A 23485-nucleotide genomic window follows, 5' to 3' on the forward strand; every position below is an offset into this window, starting at 1 on the left:
CAATCTGCACTCAGTTTTAAGAATTGATATGATTGCTGTATTACTCCATTGCGCTCCCACGGGCCTAAAGTGTTGTTACCCTGAGGACAACTCTTAATAACACAGAAAATCTACTGAAACATCGAATCCCATAATGCAGTGAATGCATTCCACACTCCATCAGTCTTTTGACCACCGCGGCTTGAATCCAACACAGCTTCACAGTCTATTTCAGAGCATGTTGCCATGACGAGAACCTACTTGTTACTAAGGATCACTCAGGAAGAGAAAGAATGAAAGAAAGAAAGAAAGAAAGAAAGAAAGAAAGAAAGAAAGAAAGAAAGAAAGAAAGAAAGAAAGAAAGAAAGAAACAGAGACAATGAGATAGAATGGTAGTAATTAAGCGCAAATTACAATCTTGAGAGTGTTTTTCTCTCATCCTTTTAGTGTGCGTGTGCATGTAAATGTGTTGAAGGGTTGCACTTGAAAGTGCAATCCTATTAACTATTCCGTCTAGTTTATATGGACTTAATTGGAATTGCAATCTCAACTCAATCACAAAAACAACATACATCTGCAAAATCGAAGCAAGAACTTGACTGTAAAATGTTGAGAATCCTCACCAGTATTTAGGACAACGGCATTAAAAGCAAGTAGGCACCCTTCTCTCGGTTGCCAACTGCTTTTGAATAATTAGATATGGCTTTAGAGAATTTCTCTACAAAACTTTTTCCATCTTTGGTCAACCAAGTGATCTCAGTGTTAGATGAACAGCCTGTGAAGTTGCTTTCAGTGCTGTACGCTGAAGGGAAACAGCGATTTTTAATTCATGTTTGTGATGAATAAGTAATTATGTGCGCGCTCGCGTGTGTGTATGTGACTGAAGAGTGCGCGGGAATGAGAAAGCAGGAATTTGGAGTTATGGCAAGTCACACAAGTGCGGAGGAAAGTGGAACAAATGAACACACACACACTTTGAATTCTCCGTCCCTGTCCAGCCTTAACGCAACACAAAAACAAGAGAGAGAGAGAGAGAGAGAGAGAGAGAGAGAGAGAGAGAGAGAGAGAGAGAGAGATCCAGCTTAGAGAGAGAGAGAGAGAGAGAGAGAGAGAGAGAGAGAGAGAGAGAGAGAGAGAGGTAAACACCCCGCAGAGTGATTATTATAATTCTATATGACTCAGCGCCGCCTAGTGGTTCATATTTAGTTAATCTGAATACCGCATATAATAAAACATGAAACCCTTAAAAAGCACGCTGCCTCACATTTAGACATATCAAACTATAAATAGACAAACATACGTTAAGTCAACATTCAACCAAATATATAAAAACAACAACAAAAATAGTTTCCCTTCTTATACAAGTACATGTTAAATTAACATTTATTTTTTAAATCACTTCTTATTGTCACGGGTAGATTCGCGTTGTCTTTCTCTATGGTCTTTCTACTAGGCGAATCTGCCGAGCGCAAACTCCAGATATGCGTTTGCGGTTTAAGACATGGCTGATGATTTAGGAGACGAGTGGTGGACCCAGGGCGATAATTCAGGTAATAGAAAGCCGGTTCACTATGTGCAGCTATGCGTTTTTAGTTTATTAGAGTAATGTTTGTGCTGTAAAGTGTTTATGCGTGTGTCGGTTTTGAACAGCCTCCCGTCCTGTCATTGCTCACTCTAAAGTAGAAACTTCTGCCTAACAAGGCAGTGTTGTGTTATATATTTTAAAACTCAAATACAACTTACATGGAACTCCTTATAGATGACCACTAGCTGGAACTTATTTTGCTGTGTATTCGATGATCTGTGGTTAAACATCTCTTACTAGATTCAGACTACGGTAAACACGTGTGGACTTGTCCGCGGAGCATTCTGGGATTTGTAGTTTTTCCTCATTTAAATAATTGTCATCTCCATTGTTTTTATTTTTAATTCTTTAAAAAAAAACTACTAATGTACATGATGACATTTTAAGCGTTTGTTTAATATTTTTTTCAATAACAAATTATTTAATCTTTCTCTCCCTAAGATGTGCCAGAGGTAGAGGAGGACACAGAGCCTGCAGAAGAAAAACAACAACCGATTAAATCCACACCAAAGAAAAGGAAGGGTGAAAAACAGATTCCAGATGCCACAAAGAAAAAGAAGAAGGCAACAGTTAAGGTAACCTTCGCACAAACGCAAGATTGTTAAAAAGGTTTTCTGACTGAATAGATTGTAGCATTCAGTTTCTGAAGTAAACATTCCACTCACTGACTGAGCCTGAAAACTAATATTTGATACTAAGTTACAAACCATTGAAGACAGACCTGGTTAGAGCTCTGTGGCTATTCATTGTAAAGATATTTTTGAAGCCGTGAAGATAACGTTTTTGTAAGGAAATGTTCTGGTCAACAACATTGCTGCATAAAAAATTACACATTGCATTACATACTACATAATAGGTATGGGCCGGTTTATGATTCTGACGGTATGATAACCTTCGATAAAAATATCACTGTTTCACAGTATTGTGATCACTGCTTTAAAATATATATATAGGTTTAAAATGTCTGGGTAAAAGCTAAAACTTGTTTCTCCTTTGAACACAATATTTTCACAATAGACCATTTTGAGGGATGTAAACAAATACAAAGGTCCCAACCTATTTCCTGTTTTACATTTTTAATTTCTTAAGATTACAAGAATCCAAAAGGAGTCACATATTGATACATAATGTTATGATGGCTGTGTTTTGATTGAATTGCCTCTTGTCAAAGTTTCATAATAAGCAGGAAATTTTCATGGGCCAGTGACATGACCACATTGAAATGGTCTATATATATTTTATTTTGAGAAATATTTTGGATCAGTAAACATGTCAAGCTAAGTAACTCATGAATCATTGACCTTCTGTCTTCATTAGTTTAAAAAAACACAGATTTCTTTACAATTTAAAACACCATCTTTGGACATCTTTTCTGCTGAACAGGAAAAAAAATCTTACACATACCTTAGGATTGGTATAACAAAATTTTGGTTGTTTTAAAACCTTGACTTTTCCAAACCACGGTATACCTTGAAAACGTTTATCGTCCCATGCCTACAACATAATGTACTACATGGTTTTAATTTGGTTTACTTTGCAAGATTAGGCATGGTCTAATGGTTAGGGAGTTGGACTTTAAACCCAAAGGTCGCAGGTTCGAGTTCCGGCACTGAAAGGGATTTTAGGTAAGGGGAGTGAATAACTAGCACTCCCTTCCACCCTACCACTGCTGAGGTGATTCTCTTGAACAAGGCACCAAACTAAAAGTATAAATGTAAATGTGCAGCTGTTAAAATTGTCTCTTGTATAGTATGAGTGTATGCTGTCATGTGATCTACAGTATGGCATCGGTTGCATCCCTTCAATGACATTCACAAATCCTCTTCTCATCCCTCAAGGGATAGTAAATCCATTGTATGGGTGCTTTAGAGTGTTTTTGTGTAGTGTCTTATGAATGCTATGTACTAGAATTCAGACCACACATAGATTCAAAATTTGTAATGTTGTGATAGATGTCATGGCTGGTTGTTTTGTTTCATGGCTTGCAACACTTTAACACTTTTTAAAGTCCCAGTGGACTGTATGCACAGCTAGTGTTTTTCAGCCAATGATGAACTTCCGGTAAGAGCTTTATGTGACTATTTTCAATTTCAAAAGGTTCCTTTTACAGCATTTATGTTGTAATGTAATTCAGATATAATCAGTTAAATAGACTTAAGCATTTATTTGGTTGTTAAAAAGACACAAAAAAAAAACGTTTAAACACAGGCACCATCAGTAGCAGCAGGCTAGCGCAGAAACTATTGAAAATACTGGGGTAAAATAAATTTTTATATTTTAAAGCCATGGCGTGGAAAAATATAATTTAATGCAGTGATTCTTGTTTGGTCTGATACCCTCTTTATATCATATTTATATCTATTTAACATCAGCCAGGCAGTGAAGATCCCTGTTGTTTAAAGAAATCAGACATTAAACGAGGTGATTAGCATATACCCCCATTGGTAAAATGTATGATGAACATGCTTTCACAACCAAAAATGTGGGTGGAAATTGTTAGACTTTATTCTGTTAAGTTCAAATTGTTTTTTTGCTTAACCAATGGTGTTGCTTTGGAGCTGTGGTGGGGTGGGGGGAGGTGGGGGCGGAGCATGAAGCCTGAACCTAAATATAACAATCTCTTGAATGTAAGCAAGTCATACAATATGATCCTTTTACTTTCTCTTTTTAGTGATTCTTGTACCACTGGGGCTACTGATTTGAAACTCAAACTTGAAACGGTTTTGTTTCAATGCTGCGAACTGAGCCCAATCCCACCGTAATCCCAAATGAAAAGTCATTATAATGTTAAAATTGTCATGCACTTAGTGTTCCATTATAAACCTGTTTAAAACTGTTCTTTTTCTATTTAAGTGGCATTGTTTTACCTTACCTTACCTTACCTTACCTTACCTTACCTTTTATTGTGTAATGTAGCTCTTTGTGGAAGTGATTTACACTGAGTACATTTACATGGAAACCAAAAATCAGATTTTAATATGATTAAGACAATACTCTGATTAAGAGTCTACCATTTTAAACGACAATTTTTGATTACTTTAAACCGACTAAAGTCATAATTGAACTGTTACCTTCATGTAGGATTTTGCGAGAGATTAGTCTATACACACACGGCTGTTTGACACTATTCTATGCACCTATCGAGTCTACAGACACCTGCATCGCGAAATGCAGGTTTTTTTTTTTCGGCGTGCGGTATCAAATTCCATTAAAACAACACTCCTCCAGCAGTTCATACTCACATCCAATATCTCGTTTGTCAAGTTTGTTTGTTCGTTTTCATGCATGAAATGTTCCTAAATGAAAGGGAAAGTGCCAAACTGCAGTTAAAGTCGGCAAATTAAAAATGAAACACCCGAAATTACATTAAAACTCCAAGGGAGTTGGGAAAGTGTGGTGACGCAATGATGTTAGTTGAATTATGTGCGATTACATGTAAAACAGATCATGAAAGGAACATTCAAAAAGCAACTCACGTAAACACCTTAATCATATTATTGTCTTGTTAGATTAATGCAAATAATTCAATTACTGATTTCAATGTAAATGTAGTCACTGAGTACGTTTACATTGACGCTAATAATCCAATTTTAATATGATTAAGACAGTACTTTGATTAAGAGTCCACCATGTAAACAGCGATTTTTGAGTAATTTAATTCGACTAAAGTCATAATCAAACTAAACAGAAATCGGATTAAGACATGTGAAGTATGCTGATATTAGTTGCACTACTGAAGTGCAGTACAGACATGTAAACACAGCAATCAAACTATTATTGTCATGTAGGAATTTCCGCCGTATCTTACGACAGGATATTTGATAAACACACGACTGTTTGACAGTTCTATGCACCTAACAAGTGTGTAAAGAACCACAGACACACACGCCGTGAAATGCTGAGGTTTTTTTTCTCCCATTCGGCGTGCGGTATCAAATTCCATTCCACAACACTCTTCCAGCAGTCCTTAATCGTACTCTCATCCAATACCTCAGTTTGTCACGGGGGCATGAATGAAATGTCCCTGAATGAAAGTAAATCTGCTGAACTCCAGTGAAAGCCAAAAAACTAAAAACAAAACACCTGAAAATCCTGAGGAAACGTGGATAGCGTGGTGACGGAATGACATTAATAGATCTATGTGATATAACATGTAAAACTGGATCATGAACATTCAAAATGCAACTCATCATATTATTGTCTTATTCAGATTAAGGTAAATAATTTGATTAGTGATGTCCATGTAAACAGAGTCACTGTTACACATAGAGATAATTTCTCCAACAATTTGTGTTCTCAAACTTTTGCTGCACTGCCAATTTTTTCGTGACTTTTCACCACGTTACACATTTGCATAATCTCTACCAATTGGCTGCATTGGTCCACCTTCAAAGAACAGCGATTGTTAAATTATGTAATTATGTTCTACCAGACCCAACAAATTAAATCACAAACATGTAAATGAGCATAAAATGGCCACTAAAACATGTAGAAACCTCAGCTTTGTGAGTCATTTATTCTTTGGTTTAGGCATTTAAGTTTTTCATCAAAGAGATGGATGTCTTTGAAACAAAAGGTCTTATGAGCAAAAACAGAAACAGAGCATCTTTAAGTAAAGAGTGTCTTTCTTTCCCTGCAGAAAGAATGTTTCATCACGCAAGAGAGATCAGAGGAAAAGCCTGATAACGAGTCTAACAAAAACAAGAAGAGAAGAAAGGTAAGAAGCACCATTCACATGTCGGTTAATGTTACTGCAGATGTCAAACTCTTTTTGCCCAGTTCAATATGCTGCTTCAGAATATTTCTCACTTCATGTTTGATGGAAAAGAGACAAAAAGACATGACAAAAAGAGCCAGACCTACTGCGGAGATGCTTTGATTTTGCCAAACATAATTGACAATATTTGCATTGCTGAAAAACCGACCTCTTCAATTATATTAGACGACAGCGCTTTTGCAAATTTATTCATTCCTCTTCTAGTCACTGTCTCTCCCACTGATGTGTTTTCTGTAAAACATGCTGGTGTTGCATAATTCTCCTTTGTCTTTAGAAGAAGAAAACTATTACAGATGTCCTGACAAGCTCTAAGCCTGTGCCCGGCTCTCCAGTTGACCTTGTGAGCCTTCTGAAGACTTACCACAGCCAGACCCGCTCTGTTATAGAGCTGGAGGACCTGACGTTACAGGGTGAGTATAGTGTGTGTGTGTGTGTGTGTGTGTGTGTGTGTGTGTGTTTTGAGTCTCAGTAATAAAGTTGAATTTGTGTGTCTTTTCTTTTTCAGATTCTTGTTTCCTAAGCTGTAATGACCTCACACACAGCTTGTCTTCATACCTTAAAGAAGGTGAAATGCTTTATATGGACACCGTTTGTCTTTTTATGTACTCTTTCGGTTTCTTAAAGGTCCTGTAAAGTGCTTTGAAATGGGCATTTTTATTTGATGTTTGACGTAATTCCAACTGAAAAATGAAGTAAGGGTGGACGAAGTAGCTCCTCCCCTTTTAAAAAACAGCCAATGGTGTTTTGTTTTATGACAGCTCTGCCAGTAGGAGTGGTTGAGCTCAAGCACATCAAATGAAAAGCAAATGAGAAGCCTCTTGAAGGGGGTGGGGCATGTCAGATGCTAGAGAGCATTTGATTGGTCAAGAAAAATAATGTATGAGGTGACTTGGAAAAAAAAGTTGATCCATTTAGGCAGAATTGACAAACTACAAGCTTTACATGTTTATATCAGTTTTATATCTTCTAAGCGTGTTTTTTTTTCATTGTTTTGTACCACAGTAGCTTATAAATAGCTTTAAAAACTAACACACTGATACTAACATCTAAAAACCTTATTTTAATTTCACTGTACCTTTAAATATATTGTTCACTCAGGGTAATTGTAGTTATCTAAAACCATGCATGTAAAAAACTAAACTACAACTTAACCTAAAATATAATTCTTTTAAATTTTGTAGACATAAAATGAATGAAAATGTCACAAACAAATAAAATAGGAAATGGTTGTGAATTGTAATGCAATTAAAATGAATTCAAACTGTTATTAAAAACTATAATGTCTCTAAATAGATTAAGGCCCAATTCTATTTTTGTACCCCTACCCCTTCCCCTTGTCCCTTGAAACAAAGGGCTTCAAATTTTACCCCTAAGAAATGGGACAGCACTACAACACAAGCACACATCATCATATGTCATCGCGCCCTCTTACTTCATATGAGATCGATGATGGTGACTACTGTAGTTATTCCAGTTGCGTTATTTTTTGGTATTTATCTACAGGAAATCACTGAAGGCAACAATATATTTTGGCAATAAGCTAATAACTGTACTGTGTATTTAAACCGTGGTCATATTCATCTGCATGAATGAAAACAACATTAACATTATACCTGACACTGTAAAAAGGTAATTCCTAGCCACTAGACTTTTCTGACAGGGTATTCGAGTGACAGATGTGAAAGTATGTTATGGGATTACTATACAACAGTTATTAATATGATTTTAGATAGCGAAATGTAGCGGTTTTTATTTTAGCGTTTTTTATTTTTTTATTTTTTTTTAAAGTGACTGTAAAACACGAATGCCGTTATAAATGTATTAAAACATATGTTTGTTTGTTTGTTGTAAAAATTCGTAATAATGACAAAAAAAATACTAATTTGTGCATCTCCTGACTCATGTGTGCAGCTATATGCAGTGTATTCTGGGAAATTTTTGTACCCTTTGGTTTCGAGTGTTGTCTTGAAAAATCTTCGTTTCAAGGGCTTTTCTTGCTCAGGGGTGTCCAAGCTTGGTCCTGGAGGGCCGGTGTCCTGAAAAGTTTAGTTCCCACCCCAATCAAACACAACTGGGCTGGCTACACAAGCTCTTTTTAGGTGTGTTGAGGCAAGTTGGAGCTAAGATCTGCAGGAATCCGAACCTCCAGGACTGAGTTTGGACACCCCTGCTCTACCCCCTCCCCTTATCACTATGCCTTCAAGCTAAAGAGAACCTACCCCTTCACATGAAAGCACAAAATGAGGGGTAGGGGTAAGGGGAAGGGCTAAGGGGTGTAATTGGGATTGGACCCAAAGCTGCTTTAAATGTACATCTATAGATTTCTGTATTACAGAATTTACAACTTTCAGAAATTTGGTGTCACAATTTTTTTTCCAGAAAATAGTCTTAATATGCTGAAACATTTATTGTTATTATCCATGCTGAAAATGGCTTTGATGCTTAACATTTTTTCAAGATACTTTGATAAATACTGTATAAGGTTCTGAAGAGCTGGGCAAATTATAAATGCCTTTACTGTTGCTGATCAATTGGATGCATCCTTGATTAAAAGAAATTAAAAAAATGAACAAATAAATTCCCACTAATCCAAACATTTTAAACAGTATTGCACATAGTCAGGGGACTTTATTAATTGTGATTAATAAAGATGCTTTTTTATTTGCATACTGAACGATTCATAACTTAACACATTAAATTGTGCCAGGCGGCATGGTGGCTCAGTGGTTAGCACTGTCGACTCGCAGCAAGAAGGTCGGTCACTGGTTCGAGTCCTGGCTGGGTCAGTTGGAGTTTCTGTGTGGAGTTTGCATGTTCTCTTCGTGTTGACGTGGGTTTACTCCAGGTGTTCTAGTTTCCCCCATAAGTCTAAAAACATGAGGTATAGGTGAATTGAATAAACTAAATTGGCCGTAGTGTATGTGTGTGTATGGATGTTTCCCAGTACTGTGTTGTAGCTGGAAGGGCATTCGCTTTGTAAAACATGCTGGATAAGTTGGCGGTTCATTCCGCTGTGGCGACCCCTGATTAATACAGGGATTAAGCCGAAAAGAAAATGAATGAGTGAATAAATTGTGCCTTTATTTTTCAATTTATGTGTTTAAAAGATCATTTTTCCTTGTCTTCAGTTTGTCCAAAGTGGGCTAAAATGCAGAAACAGCACACCCAGACCAGCTCAGTGGTTTTGCTAATTGTTTGTGGATCTGCTTTAAGAACCATTGATCTCATTAAGTGAGTATTATTGTGTCTTACAGTCTTATTGTGAGTAATACAGCATTTACCTTCCCAAGTGATATTTTTCTCCCTGATCCTTTCTGTAAAAGGCAGCTGGTGACATTCAAAGGACAAGCTAAAGTGCTGAAGCTGTTTGCAAAACACATCAAAGTGGAAGAACAGATAAAGTCATTGAGTAAAGGTGTGACCCATATTGCTGTTGGAACTCCTGGGAGAATCTGTGCGCTGTTAGAGAAAGGTTCGTTTTGATGCACAATTCTTGTAAATAGTTTTTTTTATTTTTAAGTCTGACATGCTCTTCAGTTTATAAAACCTCTTCTGCTTTGCTTGTTTTCCTCGTGCTTTAGAGGGTTTGACTGTGCAAGGACTGCGGTATCTGGTGCTGGACTGGAACTACAGAGACCAGAAGCAAAGGAGGATGGTGGATGTACCAGAGGTGCTGTCTGCAATTGGGGCACTTTTGTTTATATTCACTATATATAGAACATTTTAATGAATTATAATACTGATATCAATAAATATGAATTGATTTCAGTTGGTTATTAATCAGATATTATGTCAAGCATATTTAGAACAAGAATCATTTAATAGCAAATTAAAAGTCTCTAAGAATCAGTCCAACTCAAAATACTAAATACATTTAATTTATATATATTGTTTTACTCTTAATTGCTGTTGGAACTATCCTTCAAACCACTAGTTTTTACTAATTTGTCACAGATTTTTAATAATTCAGAATATAATAATATTTAATGTTATGACCTGTTGTCATTTTAGATTTTAATAAATACTGGTAAGAATAAGCATGTTTTTTCTATATTATAGTTTTACTTAAAGGTGCAGTAGGTGATCTGCCTAAATGCTAGCCGGTAGGCATAATATCTTTGAAACACAGGCCCTCCCCTGCTGTCCAAAGCACACCTCCTGATATCATAAATGCGCACCTTAGAAATGACAGTAGACAACCCACTATTTCGATCATGTCATTCGCCAGTTAGAAAACTTAATAGTACTTTATAATACTACAATTCTAAACTGTATTATATCTAGCACGTTTTCAGTTGTGTAGCGAGCAGAACATGTTCTCTCATGTGTTTTGTCCTAAAGCGACTACTGTATGCTTAGTGCTTGGCCAGCGGGGTAAAATTTCACTTATTACTAAGCCATACTTGCATGCCATTTCAGACCAAATATTCAGAGTAGTATGGTAAGCAATATATGGAGCGCATCACAGGTGGTCATTGTTCAAAAATAAATCAATGTGAATATAAAACAACTTCAGCTCAGTGAATCAGGCTAGGCAGAATAGCACTATTTACTTTTGTTGTTAAATTAAATAAAAATCTACGTTATCGGTGCTGTAAAAGGTCCCTTATGAAACTGAAAATAGTCACATCAAACTTTCGCCAGAATATTTCAGTGGCTGAACAACACTTCTGTGCATATAGCCCGTTTGTAACAGCAAAATCTACATCAGCTTTGCGTGACTAAAATTGTTTAAAACATTTCCTGTCTTAAAGAAATGCTTCGGCCATGGTGTCACCGTCATCCTTCCTCCAGTGTGCAAAAGTAACCCCAATATTGATTTAGGATTTTGAAGTTTTGATCAAGCACTTGTTTTCTCTCTCTCTCGTGAATCTGCGTGAATGGGTGTGCAGATGAACATACTACATTTGTTGACAGACAGTTTGGTTTACTTATCAGAATTGTTGGAAATGTCAGCCTGACAAATTTTAATTGGATGAACATTTTTTAGTTTAATGCCCTACTCAAAATATAAAAATGCAAAAAAATACATTTAGATCATTAACTTTAATAATTATTAGTGGAATGTGAAGAGACTTTCAACCAGCACAACGAAAAAAAAAATCTGAAGACAATCACCTACTGCTTCTTTAAAGCAACACAGATTAATACAAAAAGCAACAACAAATATAAAGACAGAAAAGAAAGGGCAAACAAAACAAACAAACAAAGACAGAAAAAAAAAGATTTTAAAACCATTGTTACATCAGTTCCTCCAGTTTATTCATAGGTTAACAATATATTTCTAGGTCATTGGATTGAACTTTTGGGAAAGTAGTTACTACATATAATAATCATATTTTATTTTATTTTTTTCAGGTGAAAACAGACTTACTGAAAATGATGGACCAAGGTCTAATCCAGAGCTGCAGAGAAGGAATGGTTAAAATAGGACTCTTCTGAAACTCTTCTGTTATTTAAAACTTTATGTTCAACATATTTGAAAGAGAGATTGTTGTGTACTTTATTGCCATATGTCTGCTACAAGTGAAAAAACAAGCTATGAGTGTTTTTTATTATTAGAAATAAAACAAATCTGGTTGGATAAAAACATCTGTCAATTCTTGTGTACCAGTAGCTCCTCCCACTATAGACAATTAGTACTTTATTCAGGATATTCTGCTTATTGCAATATCCTGTTACACACACACGCACGCACGCACACACACTCACTCATTGCAGCTCCCACACATTACAGCAGAGCCCAGGAATGAGAAGAGATTCAATTCTGATTAAAAAGAATGTGTGCAGTTCTAGGAAGCTTTGACAGACAGAGCTAAAGACTAGTGTGTGTGAAAGAGAATGTGTGTGTGCTGTATGTGTAAGGTGGAGTGGCTGCAGTTAATAAGTAACAGTCACTTCAGGTTCAAAGGTTCATTCACACTGGCAACTGGGAAAACTTCCTTCGGTGGCAGTTAAAAATACACCTTCTAATTTGAATCTGTGTTGTTAGTAGTTTTGTAAGGCTGTAGGGAGTCTGAGATGGCCAAGAAGGTGGCAGGTTTAGGGCCACTGTCGAGGCGTCCAGATAACTCGGCGTTTAAACAGCAGAGATTACCAGCCTGGTCTCCATCTCTCACGGCACAGACCGTCCTGCCAATCTTCTACATCCTAGCTGTCGTGTGCCTGCTGCTGGGCATCTGGCTCCTCATCACTGTCCAGAACACACACCAACTGAAGGTTAGACACGCTCTTTATTCTGTGCCTGTTCGAATTGATGGAAGAGGAGAAACTAAAGCAGGAAGAAGTGCTGAACACGACTCCCATCCATCAGAGTGAATTTAATACTGTAATTTCATGTTTAACTCGAGTTGTTTCCTCATAATAGGCACAACGTTTGTAATTTGATACACCAATTAGCTTGGTTTTGCTGTTATTGTGTTATTATTAAGCCAGTGGGCACCCTGATAAAGTCGTTCTTTTTTAGAGCCATTATATTACCATCTGTTAAGTGTTTTAATTAATTTATTTATTTTAAATTTGTTAAAGTAGCTGGCTAGATTTGCACTGTGATTGTCATCAGCTTTGTTATTAGCACTAGCATACATAACATTTAACAAACACCTAGCAATAGCTTGGCAACTCAGGACTACCTGTCAAACATAACAACATGGCTGAAGCTCTTTTTATGGGTTTTTCGCATATATAAATTCAATTACTCCATTAAAAATGACTTGTGAAATATTTGAAGAGAAATTACAATTTTGAAGGAGGGGTATAAAGCTCCAACTTAGCATGTTGGAGCATGTGTTGCCATTACTGCTTCCAGAGTCAGATTTTACACTCTTGTTTTTTTGTCTGTTTTGCTGCACAGGTGGACTACACCGATGCTGGAACATGTGAAGGATGCTTCAAGCTTCATGCCAGCAACAACAGAACGGTGTGCACATGTTCAGTCAACTTCTACGTTCCAAGACCCTTCCTGGTGCGTCAATGTATTTGCTCAATCAGTATTTTGAGTTTTCACTACCCTTTTGTATTTTTTTAAAGAAAGAAACTCATAGATTTGGGTATGATCAAAAAGAATAAGCACACTGTAATTGAACCAAATATTTGCTAGACTAAATGTTTATATAATTTACATACTATATGCATACTGTATACACACACACACACACACACGCACACATACACATACAATCACACATGCATACAGTATGAGAAACATTTTACATGTCCATATATGAGTAAATTTGTTTGGGTCTGTTGTTTAATTTGCATTAAATATACTTTATTCTTCTCTAAGAGAAAATTAAAAGTGAAAGTAAATAAACATAATATTACTGAATATTCTATTTTAAATATATATAAAAGAGCACCAGAAATGTACATTTTCACATATAAAAATGTGACAGGGCCTGACCTTTAAGCTTGTCCTACTAAAAAAATCTTCCAAAAACAAGCATAAATTCAATTCATACAATTCAATGATAGAACACATCCTTGATCACTGTCAGCTTCTCCTCCATCAAATGATAAGTCATAGCCTTCAAGGTGTATTGAACGCATTTTAAATTTGACAGGACAAATGTAACTGGACTGACAGAAGCATGGGGACAGTTGTAAAATAGTACTTATTTGCAGAATTTATTTATAATTTCATGTTTTTAAATCAATTGATGTGAATGATAACAACTTAAAACTTCAGAAATAGCAAGTTTATTTTTATTTACCAGTTTTTAAGCATAACACAACTATTAAAGCTGTAGGTTCAATTGGGCTGAGGACAAGAACAATGACAGGGTTTGTACATTTGTAAAGTGTTATAATGAAGAAAAAAAATCTGAGTCCCAAATGAATGACATTCTCCTTTACAGAACAACAACTGAAATCAACCATCACAACATTTTAGACATTTTTGGGATGAAATACTTTCTATTCACTGTATTTATGTTTTCATTTCAGGGACATCTAATGTACATTTCTGGTAGAATGTCCCATAAAACGGATTGTTCTGTTCCTTGATTCTGATGATTGAGCTTGTTGAAGCTGTTGTAAAATACTTTACAAATTTATACTTGTGACTGTTGCTTGGCAACTGTTCTCCTATCAGTAATGATCCAAAGAAACTGTCTAATTTGATTTTGTTCTATTTTAAGAAACTTGCTATGCATATGGAATAAAGCAATAATCCCTGTGAAGCCATGGTTTACAGTGAATTTAGAACGGTTAAGGGCTGTTGTTAGGCACGTTGCGGAGCAGCTATTTGGGGCTTATTACTTAAATAACATCCATGTTTATTTAGCAACCTTACTGTTTTCGATATTTAATAAATTCATAATGCATTCATCATGAAACGCATGCATTTCAAATCAATTGTCATGGTCTAATACACACCTTGTTATTCTCATGCTAATATAGAGTAATGATAAATAAGTAAATAAGAGAACCATAATTTTTATTATTATTAGTTTTATTCCTTTATTATGATAGGACAGTAGAGATTTCAGACAGGAAAGTATTGGGAGCAGAGAGAGGGGAAGGATCGGCAAAGGAATCGAACTCTGGTCGCCTTGTCGGTGCACTGTACCACTAGGCTATTGGCGTGTATATATATATATATATATATATATATATATATATATATATATATATATATATATATATATATATATATATATATATATATATATATATTGGCTATTGTATATATACACTACCTGACAAAAGTCTTGTTGCCTATCCAAGTTTTAAGAACAACAATTAATAACTTGACTTCTGATCATTTGATATCAGAAGTGGCTTGTATGAAAAGTAAAGGCCTCTAGATTGCGCTTATTTTACCAAAATAAAACATGATCATGCCTTGATTTTTAATGATTTAATTTGGACAGTAAGGTCTGACTTTACTTTGGCAAAATTCTTGTCACGTAACAGAAATAATGTACAGTATAGAATATAAAGTCATGGTGCAGTGGAAAAATAATTAATATTGTGCATGACTCCCATGAGCTTGGACGACTGCATCCATACATCTCTGCAATGACTAAAATAACTTATTAATAAAGTCATCTGGAATGGCAAAGAAAGTGTTCTTGCAGGACTCCCAGAGTAAATCAAGATTCTTTGGATTCATCTTCAATGCCTTTTCTTTCATCTTACCTCAGACATGCTCAATAAGGTTCAAGTCTGGTGACTGGGCTGGCCAATCCTGGACCATATACAACCCCTGGCAAAAAAGTATGGAATCACCACTCTTGGAAGATGTTCATTCTAATGTTTAATTGTGCAGAAAAACAAATAAACGCATACATGCCACAAAGCTATTTTCATTCAACAATCCAACCTTCTGGCTGTATGAAACACTTAAAAAAAATAGAAAAATTTGAATGAACATTTGAATGAACATTTTTCAAGAGTGGCGATTCCATACTTTTTGCGTATACAAACTTTGTTTGTATATACACACATTTTGAAAAATTATGGTTTCATTCAACATTATTTCACACAATTTTAGTGAGGTTTAAAAAAGAATAAGAAAACAAAGAAAGCAAAATAACACATTATATATGCAATGGGCATCAAAATTAAGAAACAATTTATAAACACAAGTTTTTCTCGTTAGACCACGCTATTAGAACAGTGTTTTACAAAATAACCTGGACACTTACACAACACAGCAATGATTGTAGCATGAAGAAAGATTAGAATTAAAATTACAGGCTACAGCAGGGAAAAACGAGTAGGAAATGTAAAGCTCTTTGCTTTGAATGACTTCAGCACATTTGCGGCCACAGGGGCTCCTGTTAGGATAACTTTAAATAGGATTAAGCAGTGACCTTGAGATGTTTGAAATTGCAGCCTGTTCTCTAAATTTGATTTCCACATAAATTTCACTTCAATTTAGATGTGCTGTTTACATAGAAAAAAAGGATGATTTGAATCTAAAGGGATTGTTCACCCAGAAAATGAAAATGTACTCACTATTTACCCTCGAGTTTTTCCCCACCTATATGACTTTCATTATTCTGTTGATCACCAAAGATTATATTTTGAAAAAAGCTGAAAACCATTGACGTCCATAGTAGGGAAAGAGAATACTATGGAAGTCAATGAGTAATGGTTTACAGCATTCTTCAAAATATCTTCTTTTGTGTTCAATAAAATAAAGAAACCCGAACAGGTTTGAGACAAGTGAAGGGTGAGTAAATGATGGCGATGAGTTATTCTTTCTGTTTTATTCAAATATTTTGTCTAAAGCAGCTTTAACTACAGTAGTCTGTATTTCTGCCCACATTGTTTGTTCAGTACTACAGTATACATACACACATTTTTCATGGGAATTTTCTGTACTTCTTGTTTACAGACCATGCAAAAACCCACTTTCTTCCAAACATAAAAGAGCAACATCAGATTAAAGTCACATTAAAAAGAGCCACATTGTGGACCTCATAATTTGTCTCCAGCGTGTTTGCCTTCAACATGATGTATTGTTTGTCTCCCTCAGGGCGACGTGTTCTTCTACTACGGTCTGAGGAACTTTCATCAGAACCTGCGGAGGTACATGGACTCCCGCGATGATGCACAGATGGTGGGGAGGAAGAACAACCTGAAGGTGCTCGACGTCTCTTTCACTCCCCTTCTGTTTGCACTCCTTTTTTTGCACCCTTTCCTCATCCCTCCCACTCACTGATTAAAATAACGTCTGTCTTTATTTGATCTCTCACTACGCTTCACATTAGTAGTGCTGTTATCACATTCAAGATGCTGTTGTTATTTGCTCACGTAGGCACCGAGTTCGTACTGTGCTCCGTTTCATTACGATGCAAACGGGGTACCCATCGCCCCCTGCGGTGCTGTGGCCAACAGCATGTTCAACGGTGAGATGCTTTTTAGTGTTATGCTAATGAGCCACTTAAAGGGATGGTTCACCTGAAATTTGAAAATTCTAATCCTTTAATAATTAACTCTTCATCTGCTAATTTTAAATCTGTTTGAGTTTGTGTTGAACACAAAAGAAGATATTTTGAAACATGTTGGTAAACTGGTAGCAATTGACTTTCATAGTGTCGGTCTCCAAAATTTTCCATTCATTCATTCATTTTCTTTTCGGCTTAGTCCCTTTATTAATGTGGGGTCACCCAGCGGAATGAACCGCCAACTTATCCAGCATATGTTTTACGCAGCGGATGCTTCTAACTGCAACTCATCACTGGAAAACACCCATACACACTCATTCACACACATTAACGGACAATTTAGCTTACCCAATTCACCTACAGCACACGTGTTTGGACTTGTGGGTGAAACCGAAGCACCCAGAGGAAACCCACACGATCACAGGGAGAACATGCACACAGAAATGCCAACCAGTTTCCAACATTTGTCATCTTCTTTCGTGTTAAAAAATAAAAAGTGTAAATAGTGAGATTAGTTTAGGGTGAACTAGTTTTTTAATTTGCCATTCGTGGTTATGTGGTTTTTATTTTAATAAATTGTAACAGTAGGTGACAATATTTCTTTTGTACTGAAGCCTTAGTGAGCAAAAGCGATTTTAAATGAATAAATACATAATTAACCCTCTAGGAGTCTTCTGCCATTTTAGACCAAAAAATGTTGTTCATCGTAATGGTCTAGACACTAGGCATCTGGTATGTGAATACAAAAAAATTGAAGCTAGCTCTGTGCAACTCAAATTGTTGCCCACTAAAGCTAAGCAGGGCTGCACCTGGTCAGTACCTAGATGGGAAACTACATGGAGAAGCTAAGTTGCTGCTGGAAGTGGTGTTAGTGAGACCAGGAGGGGGCACTCAACCTGCTTTCTGTGTGGGTCCTAATACCCCAGTATAGTTAAGGGGACTCTATACTGCTCAGTGAGCGCCGTCTTTCGGATGAGACGTTAAACCGAGGTCCTGTCTCTCTGGTCGTTAAAAATCCCAGGATGTCCTTTGAAAAGGAGTAGGGGTTTAACCTCGGCATCCTGGCCAAATCTGCCCACTAGCCACTGTCCATCATGGTCTTTTAACTATCCCCATATGATAATTGGCTTCATCACTCCTTGTTGCCTCCTCTCCACCAATTAGTTAGTGTGTGGTGTGCAGTTTGGTGCAAATATGGCTGCCGTCATGTCATCCAGGTGGATGCTGCACACTGGTGGTGGATAAGGAGATGCCCCCACAAAAAATGTGTAAATTGCTTTGAATGTCCAGAAAAGCGCTATATAAATGTAAGGAATTATTATTATTGTTATTAAAGTACATAGGAGTGAACGTGTAACACTTCATATGTGTGAAATACACACACATGCACACACATCACATCATACAAAATGCTAAGGCTTTTGTGTAGTTTCTTTATAGCAATATGTACAGTTTTAACTGTAATCATAGTACACAAATTAACACTTCGAATTAGATTTTCAGTCAAAAAATATCTAAAACTTGTCAAATGTAAAATTGCCTAATGTATTGTCAAATCCACAATTCTTTTAGTAATGTCTAAACAACTGAGGAATTCACAAGCAGCTTTGTAGAGATAGTAATTCTAGAACCTAGTGGTTACACCATGTCATATTATTATTAATTTTTTTACAACCTGATGGTGCTAATCTGTCTTTTTGAATGACAGAGTCTCTATTTTACCTGGAAATACTGCAAAAATGTAAAAAATAATTAAAAATAAAAATTATGTCATTTTCAATGCGGAAAAATGGATGTTAATTACCTCATAAATATTCATTATTACTACAAAACCCTCTCAAAATGTAAAATTAAATAGAAAAAAATATTATTAAACCAAAACAAATTTGATTGATTTTACTAAAAAACATCTGAGGGTACTTTACAGGCAATTGTCCCTTTTTGTCCACAAAGATCACAAGTGTGATTCACAAACAAGGATCACCAGAGGGTTGAATAAAAATCTTGTATACCCCAAAGTTTGGAATTGTGTAATTTTAGTTAAAAAAACGTGTGTGCAAATAACAGCATATGCAGTGCAAAACTCTACAGCCACCATTACATTATTGTATGCAATTATTTGTAAATTAAATTAAAAAGATATCAAAAAGTATCAAAAAGAACAGCAAAAATAAACAAATACAGTTTAGAGTTTTTTTTTTGCTCCAGTTGTTTACAGCATGTGAAAGGAAGAGAAAGAGGGAGATGTAAGTATGAGTTCTTGAGAAACATGCTGGAGGCTCTGTCCTGGTTTTGGAGCTGCATTTCCACCAGTGTTGTTGGCAAAATTGATTTAATTGATGGGGTTGTGGATGCTGAAAAGCACAGACAGGTTTAAATCCATCCTACCATTTCTTCTGGAAAGGACCCGAATGGTTTTTATTTTTGATGTTGATAATGATCCCAAACACATTCAGCAAATGCAGTAAAATCCTATTTAGAGAGAAAAACTGCTGACTAAACAGTTATGAACAGTCATGAACTGTTTTCCTTCATCTTGCTGTGTTTGTTTTTCTTTTAGACTCATTTACACTGATGTATCATCAAGCTAATGGGGCAGAAGTGCAAATTCCACTCTATAGGAAGGGCATCGCTTGGTACACAGACAAAAATGTCAAGTTCCGCAACCCTCCGACTAACGACACGTTTTCCCTTCGACAAGCCTTTGAAGGTACGAGCCATCCACCACACGCTCATGAGCATTTGTGTCCATTTCTCATTGTGGTCTCTCTGTGGTCAGGCACGACTCGGCCCTTATACTGGCAGCGCTCGGTTTATGAGCTGGATGACACAGACTCCAACAACAATGGTTTCATAAATGACGACCTGATTGTTTGGATGAGAGAGGCAGCCTTCCCTAATTTCAAAAAGCTTTATGGTGTTCTCAATCGTGCTCGAGAGCCTTTCACTGAAGGCCTGCCCGCCGGCAACTACAGCATCTCTATAAATTACAGTATCCTTTGCTCATGGAGGACACAATTGGTTGTAAATGGAAGGAAATGGGGTTCAGTAACAGCGACAGGCTTTCAGTTTGGTGATAAAACTCTTTAAACAGCTGAAAAGATTGGATACTCTATTATGAGGTCTTTTTTTTTACACATTTAAAGGGATAGTTTGTGAAAAAAAAAAATTACTGTTATTATTTATTCCAACACAATCTCACGGCAATTTGTAACTTTTTGATTTAGTGGCTTCGCATGAATTAGTACGATCTCATTCTTACAATTAGTACGATTTGCTCATCCCCCATTGATGTTTGGGTTTAGGGGTGCGGTTTGGTGCTTTGCCTCCTTTTAAAAATCTTACATTTTAGTACAACTGAACTCATAACAATTAGCCACTAAACTGACAAAAACATAAAATACCACCACCGCGCCGCGCACTAAAGGATTAAGAACATGTTTTTAGGTATAACTGCAGTTTGCAACTATGCTGCCAGGGGGCACAAAGGGACGGGATGTGAACAGACAGAAATATAAAATGAAGATGAAACAATGAAACAAAGCATTATAATTCCTTCATTGATCATTAAAAACTTGTTAACAAGCTTTATTATCATTGTAAACTTGTTAAGTGAAATGAGGATTCATTTTGGCAAGTAAAATTAAAGAAATAAAAGACAACTAAAATGAAATTACAAACATACAAACAAATAAGTAGGTCTAAATAAATACATAGATAAATAGGTAAAGCAGTGTTTTAGCCTAAATATAGAGAGATGTTCAGTGTTTGTTAATTTAAAGTGATAGGACTAAGACGCTTTTTCATTTACGTTTTTATTTACAGTTTGTGTTTACATTTTCGTTGTTGATTATATTTTACCATCTCATTTGATGTCTCAATTATTGTACATAAATAATAGATGAATAGTTATGTTTGCTTGTGAGGTCAGGCTGATTTATTCATAGTTATATTATTCCAAACTTGTAAGTGATATTTTGAGGTATGTTGGCAACCAAGTAGTCTCTGTGACCACTGACTGTATGGTTGAAAAATGTTTTAAAATATGTAACTTTTGTAAAAAGAAATGAGTAAATGATGACAGTTTTCGGTTTTAATCACACTATTCCTTTTAAGACATTAGTTTGATTTCTATACTGTTAACAAATTGTAGAAAATGGATTATGTGATGGAAGGAAATTTTCTGTGTATTTTCCTTTAAAAATGAATATTGATTAATCAATTCATATGTCGTTATCTTTGAGTAAAGCATAGTTTTTTAATCTAATTTTGGTCATTTAGATCATACCAACTATCATTTTTAGACAACACATACAAATACGTTAACTTCAAAAGAGTCATTAATCATTATTTGGTGCAATATCCCTGATTGTTAATCACAGCAAGTTAGAAACATTTATTATTTTGAGCAATTGTCATTTTTTTTTTTAAAACAAACCAATAGAAATTTGAAGGAAATGTGATCAGACATTTATAGGATAAAACAAATATGAACGTATTCCTCATAACTTTAGAACATCCAGAGAAATAGGCTATGGAAAATTATGTAGTAATTTTCTGCCAGTACTTTTTCTATGTTTTCTTTCTTTTTTTAAGGATAAGCCTTGACCAATTACTCCAGATTTTCCTGTCGAGCCCTTCAGAGGCCGAAAGGAGCTGGTGATCTCAATGGTGACCTGGTTTGGTGGGCAGAATTACTTTCTGCCCATTGCATATCTGGTGACCAGTGGGCTGATCCTGGTGACTGCTGTCGTTCTCACAACAGTGTTTGTCAAATTTGGCAAAAACGGCAAGAACATGGAGGAATAAACCAAAGGAAGAAGGAACTGTCTATCAGGAAAGAAAGACAAACGGTGTGCTTCAGAATCACTAAAATCAAGCAGTTTAAAACATATGAATTATTTAAGTTTACATATTTCGAGAAGCATTCTTTAACACAATCCATTTTATACTGTATGGTTCTTTAACGTAATAGAAATGAAAAGATTTTCCGCATTTACTCATACTGCTTTAGTTTCAAAAACTCTTCTTTTGTATTCAACAGAGAACTTTTTTCCAAGTGCGTAAAAGCTGACAGCCTGACAGCAAAAAAAAAAATATATTATCCAAAAAAATATATATATGAATTATCCATTTAATAATATTAATAGTCTGATATGCATTGGCAAAAATATTTCAGTTCAAATTTACGCTGTAAACAAACAAAACTTTATTAAAGTAGGGTTGTTTCACTTTTTAGTGTTTTTTAGCATATGAACTTTTGAACCCCACTGTATGCTACATGGTTTTAATATGATGAAATGTAAAAAAAAAATAATCATAATGGCCTGTATTTCCAGACAGGAAATGAGTAATGCATACCGGTAATTATAATTACCAGCTGTCTCAAAATCATAGCATTGGGGTCACTTCTTACATCTGATATTGTCTATGTTTAGAAAATCTCATACTGCTTATTTCTGCAACCTTTATGGGTCACACTTTACAAATAAGCTTTCATTAGTTGATTTACTAAGGTTTCATTAGTATTTACTAATATGAACTAATGATGAACAATACATCAATACAGCGTTTACTGCATTCATTAAAGTGCAAATTCATGCTTGGTAACATTAGTTTATACACTGTGAACATGAACTAACAATGAACAACTTTTACTTCAATTAACTAACAGTAACACAGATAAATAAATACTGTAATACTGTAGTAAAGTTCATTGTTTGGTCATGTTAATAAATACATTACCTAACATTAGCTAATACAACTGTAAAGTTAGTGTAAAGTGTTACCACTTTATGTATATTGAGCATAGTGTGCAAATTCACTGCAAAGAGCACATAAAATGCCCTCATAACACACAGTGTTTGTTAAGTGTGAAGCATACAAAGTGACAATTGGCTTGATATTAAATTTCCAGTGTGAATATAAATAAAAGGCTAAGGAATTCATCACACAGCATGATGAGTGAATCACAAGCAATTTTGTACTCTTTATTATTATTATTATTATTATTATTATTTCTGACCAGAAATTAATACAACGCTGAAAATGTAATATCAAGTCAACCATCACCTTTGTGTGCTTCACACTTTACAAATACTGTTTATTATATTATATTTTTATAGTCCTTCACTACATCTGGAGCTCTACCTTCCTGCAGAGTTCAGCTCCAACCCTGATCAAACACAACTAAACCAAATAAGTAGGATCTGAAAGAGCACATGGTAATTAAAGACAGGTGTGTTT

At 35.6% G+C, this 23485-nt stretch overlaps 2 protein-coding genes across 3 annotated transcripts; both read left to right on the plus strand.

Moving 5' to 3' along the window:
- The first annotated feature begins 1418 nt into the window (after nt 1–1418).
- On the plus strand, nt 1419–11920 carry cmss1 (cms1 ribosomal small subunit homolog). Of its 2 annotated transcripts, none has more exons than XM_056464958.1 (9): nt 1419–1529; nt 2006–2139; nt 6204–6281; nt 6616–6751; nt 6847–6906; nt 9470–9572; nt 9665–9813; nt 9923–10011; nt 11700–11920. In XM_056464958.1, the coding sequence occupies exons 1-9, from the start codon at nt 1481–1483 to the stop codon at nt 11781–11783; spliced, it is 882 nt and encodes a 293-aa protein (XP_056320933.1). In that variant the 5' UTR covers nt 1419–1480; the 3' UTR covers nt 11784–11920. The 2 variants fall into 2 exon arrangements, with proteins under 2 accessions (XP_056320933.1, XP_056320934.1); XM_056464959.1 differs by having other exon boundaries at nt 6619–6751.
- Nucleotides 11921–12255: 335 nt separating this feature from the next.
- tmem30c (transmembrane protein 30C) lies at nt 12256–22130 on the plus strand. The gene is made up of 7 exons (XM_056465416.1): nt 12256–12560; nt 13195–13305; nt 16828–16935; nt 17110–17200; nt 19800–19949; nt 20019–20231; nt 21861–22130. Exons 1-7 carry the CDS (start codon nt 12363–12365, stop codon nt 22046–22048), a joined length of 1059 nt encoding a protein of 352 aa, XP_056321391.1. The 5' UTR covers nt 12256–12362; the 3' UTR covers nt 22049–22130.
- Nucleotides 22131–23485: the final 1355 nt, after the last annotated feature.

The sequence above is a fragment of the Danio aesculapii genome, chromosome 9, assembly GCF_903798145.1.
Source record: "Danio aesculapii chromosome 9, fDanAes4.1, whole genome shotgun sequence".
NCBI classification, from domain to species: domain Eukaryota; kingdom Metazoa; phylum Chordata; class Actinopteri; order Cypriniformes; family Danionidae; genus Danio; species Danio aesculapii.

Coding starts and splice junctions, on each gene's coding strand:
- tmem30c (XM_056465416.1), top strand. CDS start 12,363: ATGGCCAAGAAGGTGGCAGGTTTAGGGCCACTGTCGAGGCGTCCAGAT. Junction 16,936..17,109: donor GGAGGAAGAACAACCTGAAG/GTGCTCGACGTC, acceptor TTGCTCACGTAG/GCACCGAGTTCGTACTGTGC. Junction 19,950..20,018: donor CCTTCGACAAGCCTTTGAAG/GTACGAGCCATC, acceptor CTCTGTGGTCAG/GCACGACTCGGCCCTTATAC.
- cmss1 (XM_056464958.1), top strand. CDS start 1,481: ATGGCTGATGATTTAGGAGACGAGTGGTGGACCCAGGGCGATAATTCA. Junction 2,140..6,203: donor AGAAGAAGGCAACAGTTAAG/GTAACCTTCGCA, acceptor CTTTCCCTGCAG/AAAGAATGTTTCATCACGCA. Junction 6,282..6,615: donor AAAACAAGAAGAGAAGAAAG/GTAAGAAGCACC, acceptor CTTTGTCTTTAG/AAGAAGAAAACTATTACAGA.